The sequence below is a fragment of the Notolepis coatsorum genome (assembly GCF_963971535.1).
Source record: "Notolepis coatsorum genome assembly, chromosome: 2".
NCBI classification, from domain to species: domain Eukaryota; kingdom Metazoa; phylum Chordata; class Actinopteri; order Aulopiformes; family Paralepididae; genus Notolepis; species Notolepis coatsorum.
The window spans coordinates 195898464-195905591 of record NC_140166.1 but is presented as its reverse complement, the minus strand read 5'-3'; the positions used below and the strand labels follow the sequence as shown (position 1 = coordinate 195905591).

General features: G+C 45.5%; 1 protein-coding gene across 1 annotated transcript in view; it reads right to left on the bottom strand.

Annotated features, from left to right (window-relative positions):
• Positions 1 to 7128, bottom strand: part of cacna1ea (calcium channel, voltage-dependent, R type, alpha 1E subunit a) — a gene marked incomplete at both ends in the record, with an annotated part of 286740 nt that overhangs the window by 868 nt on the left and 278744 nt on the right. Inside the window, 8 exon segments of the mRNA XM_084308451.1 lie at positions 1318 to 1368; positions 1370 to 1415; positions 1417 to 1468; positions 1471 to 1512; positions 1515 to 1516; positions 2638 to 2774; positions 5104 to 5105; positions 5108 to 5264. Coding sequence (XP_084164577.1) covers positions 1318 to 1368; positions 1370 to 1415; positions 1417 to 1468; positions 1471 to 1512; positions 1515 to 1516; positions 2638 to 2774; positions 5104 to 5105; positions 5108 to 5264 — 489 coding nt within the window.

Below are 7128 nucleotides of genomic sequence, written 5' to 3'. Positions count from 1 at the left end.
GATGACACTTCTTATTTTTCTCTCAATTTCAAAGGCTTTCAGTCAGAACAATTATTTTGGATTAGTTGTTTCAAAGAGAGTCTAGGCACATCTCTCAGTCCTTTCTGTTGATATGTGTTGTATTGTATAATGTTGTTTGCTGTTTTATGTCATAATTGTGCTTTGAATTGATTGAATTGAATTGAATTGATTGAATTGAATTGAGAGAGAGAGAGAGAGAGAGAGAGAGAGAGAGAGAGAGAGAGAGAGAGAGAGAGAGAGAGAGAGAGAGAGAGAGAGAGAGAGAGAGAGAGAAGCGAGACCACCATCCAATGTTATCATATGATTCCACTTAATGAGATCTTAAGTAATACATGTAAGGTTTCTCATGGACATTTCCACTGGCTTAAAGGGAAGGTTGGCAGATTTGGCAGTGGCAAGTGCCACTGAGAACATTAATGTAGAGAGAGAGAAGAAGGAGCAAGCTATTCAGCTCCCTATGAAGAACAACCCACGAGACAGTAATTCGTCCTTGAAGTGGAATAAGCTACATTCCTTCATAGGCTGCTGGGAAGGCACCTACTGTACAGGTAAATATTAGCACACTATTTTATGTTTACAAGGACTTTTTCCCCTCTGTGTGTTCCATGGGATTTTCCTATTGACGAGGAGTTTCCATATGGTTGTGTGTTTTCCAACGTCATTGCCGACACAGATGGGTCATTGTAATGTGTGTGTTACATTCCCCAGTTGACCCGATCACTGACTAACACCTACGCTGTTGCCTGCCTAACACCCAGGCACTGTGTTGTGGCTTACCGACAAAACGTCAAAAAGGACGCTGACATTTAACTTTGGATGGAAGCCACATGCAAACTTAGGAGATAGATAGACACAGACAGACACACAGACACACAGAGAGAGACAGAGAGGTGTCTGGTGTAGGGTGTCGTGCACAACAACACAAAACAATACATATAGCCATATTGACAAAGTATGTAGGTAACATGAATGTCCATACTGTAAAACTATCACAGATAATTTATCGTGACTATACATAATATTTACATAATGATGCACAGACAATGACCCCATCTCTCATCTTGGTATTATTGACATTTAAACCACTGAGGAGGATTACCTGAGATGCACATACAATCTGTGTCTGTGTGTGTGTGTGTGTGTGCATGTTAGTGTATGTGTGAGAGAGAAGAGAGAGAGAGAGAGAGAGAGAGAGAGAGAGAGAGAGAGAGAGAGAGAGAGAGAGGAGAGAGGGAGAGAGAGAGAGAGAGAGAGAGAGTGACAGTATGTGACACCAGTGTACAGTGTCTTCATCACCTCGTTCTTCTCCAGACTGCACTCCTCCATCATCTTGTCCCCCTGTTCCTGGGAAGGTGATGATGATGAGCGCCACAAAGATGTTGACGAAGAAGAAGGAAGACGACAAAGTAGATGACGTAGAAGATGGACACTCTCATCCTGTTGCCGCGCTGGGACCTCTGTCCTCCTCCGTCACGTCCACCGAGTGCTGCAGACCCTGGTGGGGGTGGGGTGATCGAAGGGGGTGGGTATAGCTTACCTCTTGTGTTCTTATATGTGAATGCAAATGTAATTATTATTAATATTATTATTATTATTATTATTATTTATTATTATTATTATTATTATTATTATTATTATTATTATTATTATTATTATATTATTATTTTATTATTATTATTATTATATTATTATTATTATTATTTCACCATAACAAGCCACATACTTTTCCAGGGGCAGGGGTAAAACAAAATAAAAAAGAGAATATGATAAAAGGGCACTTCCTTATGAATAATAGGAGTTCCATACTGTATAGGGGTAGTTTAAGTTGGCCCAGGCATGGTCTTTGCTCGGGGCATCAGGGTCTATCTCTAAGGTGCCCCCTGGTGCTGTGTCCCTCCAGTGGGATGTTTTGGTTCAATTACATATTGAACAGGTATTTTTAGGGCACCCCTTCAGCCAGAAATACACACCAGCAATGTGAAGTGCAAAGTCTTATTTGATCCTCAATCTGAAAATGGCCTGACTCTAAGGGATATTTCACTTTAGTAGAGGTAGAAGTTTCAGCAGTCTTCTTACTCTATCCAAAGTCATCTACACGGTAAGCTAGTGACCACTGCGGTCCCTGTCGTCTATGTCACACCACCTCCTACTCAGGGGTCAGGCTCCTCATTCACTTCCATTCATTTTGAGGACCTAAATATCATTCTGAAGTGTATGAACAAACTATACAGCAATATTACTGGGACATTTATTTTTACTATCTACACTTGCTTTATTTTTCAAAGGTAAAGATACATCAAATGCCAAAAACAAACATGCACCGTTGACTCAGAATTGTCTTTTATTGAAATCTGCACAGCAGTAGGTTATTTAAACTTCAGAAGTGTGATATTTAGATTGATCTCCAAAATGAATGGAAGTGAATGAGGAGCCTGACACCTGGGAGGAATGGTGGTGTTGACAGCAGACGACAGGGAGTCATAGATGACAAGTTTCTACTAAAGTGAAATATTGCTTTCATGACAAAACGATGCGCCCCCACCCCCCCCCCCCCCCCCCCTGATATTTCACCAGACAGACCAGAGCCAGTCCAGTTCTTTAAGCCCAGAGACTCACTGCGGCCATCCCTCTCCTGTGGACACAGTGAAGAGGGTGAGCAGGGCCCAGACAACGTTGTCGTAGTGGAAGTCGTGTCTCTTCCAGTCCCTCCGCTTCACCTCCTTCTTATCCTTCCCATAGTCAATGTAGTAACCCTGCAGAGGAGCAGGAGACAGGGAGCAGTGGGTTAAAGACAGTGTAGTAACCCCTGCAGAGGAGCAGGAGACAGGGAGCAGTGGGTTACTGACAGTGTAGTAACCCCTGGAGGAGGAGCAGGAGACAGGGAGCAGTGGGTTACTGACAGTGTAGTGACCCCTGGAGGAGGAGCAAGTGTAGTAGGGCTGATTAATCGATTAGTCGACTAATCGGTCGAAAGGAACCGTAGTCGACTGGCCAACCTCTTAGTCAAATATAATAATAAAAAAATCTTAATTTTTATTTTTATTTTTTATCATTCTTTCCAAAAGAAAAGAGGCCTAGAAGCGTGGCTAACGCTGATGGCGCGCATACCAGAGGCTAACTGCCTACGAAAACAGGCACAGAGGCATTGAAAGAGGATTTCACCCATCTAATGAACACACTAGACTAGACAAATATCAAGATGTATCCATCAGTGGACCAATTGCATGCTTTTGCAGAGGACAAGAAGCCTTCAGTCGACTCCTTCAGACATTAAGCACCCCCCACAGCCCAAATGGAATGATAATAATAAAAAAATAAAATAAATAAAAAGTTTAAAAATATTATACTTTTGTTATCTCCCTGTGAAGTTCTGTGTATTGTTATTATGGTTATTGTATTGTGTTGTCTTGTTTTCATGTTAAGTAATAAAAAAAATTGATAAAAAAAAAAAAATTATACTTTTCTTTTAAGTCGACCAATAGTCAACTAACAGCAAATTTTGGCCAATCCTAGTCAACCATCCAAATCCTTAGTCGGGGACAGCCCTACAGTGTAGTAACCCAGGAGGAACAGGGGGCAGAGGGTTACTGACAGTGTAGTGACCCAGGAGGAGCAGGGGACAGGGGGCAGAGGGTTACTGACAGTGTAGTGACCCAGGAGGAGCAGGGGACAGGGGGCAGAGGGTTACTGACAGTGTAGTGACCCAGGAGGAGCAGGGGACAGAGGGTTACTGACAGTGTAGTGACCCAGGAGGAGGAGCAGGGGACAGAGGGTTACTGACAGTGTAGTGACCCAGGAGGAGCAGGAGACAGGGGGCAGAGGGTTACTGACAGTGTAGTGACCCAGGAGGAGGAGCAGTGGGTTACTGACAGTGTAGTGACCCAGGAGGAGCAGGGGACAGGGGGCAGAGGGTTACTGACAGTGTAGTGACCCAGGAGGAGCAGGAGACAGGGGGCAGAGGGTTACTGACAGTGTAGTGACCCAGGAGGAGGAGCAGGAGACAGAGGGTTACTGACAGTGTAGTGACCCAGGAGGAGGAGCAGGGGACAGAGGGTTACTGACAGTGTAGTGACCCAGGAGGAGCAGGAGACAGGGGGCAGAGGGTTACTGACAGTGTAGTGACCCAGGAGGAGCAGGGGACAGGGGGCAGAGGGTTACTGACAGTGTAGTAACCCAGGAGGAGCAGGGGACAGGGGGCAGAGGGTTACTGACAGTGTAGTGACCCAGGAGGAGCAGGGGACAGAGGGTTACTGACAGTGTAGTAACCCAGGAGGAGCAGGGGACAGGGGACAGAGGGTTACTGACAGTGTAGTGACCCAGGAGGAGCAGGGGACAGAGGGTTACTGACAGTGTAGTGACCCAGGAGGAGCAGGGGACAGGGGGCAGAGGGTTACTGACAGTGTAGTGACCCAGGAGGAGGAGCAGGGGACAGGGGGCAGAGGGTTACTGACAGTGTAGTGACCCAGGAGGAGCAGGGGACAGGGGGCAGAGGGTTACTGACAGTGTAGTGACCCCTGCAGGAGGAGCAGTGGGTTACTGACAGTGCTAAACCACAAGGGTGCGTCAGAACACATAATTTGACTTAATGGTGAGCATGAAGATAGGGAACTATAGAGAGGGTGTGGAGCGCTGGAAGGAGGAAGGGTGATGAATTGTAAGATAATGAATGCACAGGAACAAAGAGGAAAGGAGAAGGACGGAAGGAAGGAAGGAAGGAAGGAAGGAAGGAAGGAAGGAAGGAAGGAAGGAAGGAAGGAAGGAAGGAAGGAAGGAAGCATCTAACCAACCATCCAATGAATAAAGAGCCATTTCACCTATTTTCATCATTCTGTTGTTGTGAGGAGGACATGGGATAAACAGACATAGAACTTAATAACGTGTTCCACGTCTCAAGAGCTCGGTTGCATCAGCCACCCAAGAAACTCCCCGCCAGATGACACGGCTAAGCTTCTCTCGAGATGCAGAATGCGTTGGTACGGTATATACGTTTTATGTCTGGTTATCGCATATCCTCCTCACAACAGATAGGATCCAGTAGAACATCTGCTAAATGCCCTTTAAACTAGTAAAGAGTCCACCTACTGGCACTCTTTCTCCGTGTCCTTGGAGCCATCGGTGCAGTAGAAGAACTTCCCTTTGAAGAGCTGCACGGCGATGACGGCAAAGATGAACATGAAGAGCTTATAGACTATCAGGATGTTGAAGACGTTCTTCAGAGACGTCACCACACAGTCAAACACCGCCTGGAACACAGAGATAGAGGGGGGGGGGGTCATCTGAGGCGAGGTGTGTAGAGAGCAGTGGTTCTACAACATGTTCAGACCAGGACCAGAATGGATTAGATTCGGTGTTGCTCTGAGATCCAGGTTCATTACACTAGAGTGCTGTGTGAAGGGGATATTGCAATCACTCCTGTCCGTGTGTCTGTCCGCGCCAGCCATAACTCCTATCCAATGTGAATAAAACGTCACACATATTCTCAAATTCTCAATATTGAAGTGGGGAACAGCAGCACCTCGCCCGTGGGTGTTGGCATCTCTCCGAGTGCCCTTCTAGTTCAAATACATCACGTCTCACATCATCTGGGGACCACCCTGCAGACACGGCAGCCAGAGACACCACAGAGCTGAATGGAGGCAAATGATAACCCGGTGTCATGTTTGCAGTTGAAACTTGATCATGCAACATTATGGATGATCTCCCACCCTACATCACTTCATTACTGTGACTGGAACTCTGGACCGTATCACACTCGCTCTGGCGATTGGCTTACACTCAAGGTCCCCAGAGTTTGCACTGAATTAGGAACATCTGCGTTTAGCTCCTGTGCCCCAGACAGATGTTTTGCAAAGCACTTTAAAACTCAATACTTTAGTATCCATTGGTCAGTTTAAATCTATAATAGCCAACCATTTCACCTCAGCCTGTAGTTGTTTTAATTGTTTAATGAACTTTTCTGTTTCTATATTGTTTTTGTATTATGTACTGTACCTCCTTGTAAATGAGAGCTTGCTCTCAATGATCTTTCAAGATGAAATAAAGATTGAATGATTGAATGAATGAACTTTTACCGGTATATACAGTACACTCTATGTATTGATTCCCTACGGCAAAGCATGGTACTCTACAATAAGATGCAGGAATCTGTTCCCCAACTTAGCCATTAATAATGTTTCACATTACTGTAAGTGGCTATGAAATGTCTGCTATCAGGATGACTTGGCTATAAATCATTCTATCCTCTCCTGCTGATCAGAGCGTGCAGCCGCTCAGTGAGGTCTAGCTCTGCATCAGTTAAAGCTCCCTCTACGACTACCTGTTATCTCACTCACTCCGTCTCTCTCCAACCCCTCTCTTATCAGTCTGTTCATTTCCCCAAGCTCTTGACAGCTGTCCTCTATATTCTGATTTCCTGTCTTCTCCATCTCTCTCCCTTCCTCTCTCTCCTCTCTTGTCCTGCTGTCTTTTGCTCATCTGTCACCCCTTCTCTCCTCTCCCTTCCCTGTAGACAGAATACTGTAGGTGTGTGAACCGGGGAATCAGAGGTTTACAGCTCCACTACATGTGCTGCAGCTCGCAGTTTATCACTCATCTGTCTTTTAGCCCTCTGTGCCCAGATCTGCAAAACATGCCTCAAAGGTGTGCATGTGGCTGTGTGTGTGTGTGTATGTGTGTGTGTGTGTGTGTGTGTGTGTGTGTGTGTGTGTGTGTGTGTGTGTGTGTGTGCATGTAGGCTTCTGTCCTTGCTCAAAGGGATATTTCACTTTAGTAGAACTTGTCAAAAATCAGCTGTCTTACCACTATCTAAACTGGATACTCAACTTCCTAACTAACAAACCCCAGTATGTTAGGATAGACAATCTCACCTCCTCCACCTTCACCCTGAACACCGGTGTCCCGCAAGGCTGCGTGCTGAGCCCCCAGCTCTACTCCCTCTTCACCCATGACTGCACTTCTATACATGGCACCAACACCATTATCAAGTTTGCAGATGAAACAATAGAAACAACAATGAGTCAGCCTATAAGGAGGAGGTCCAGTACCCTCGCACACATAGAGCCCAAAGGGTGCTTGAGCACCTGCTCTTTTGTGCCTCATAAAAAAGTG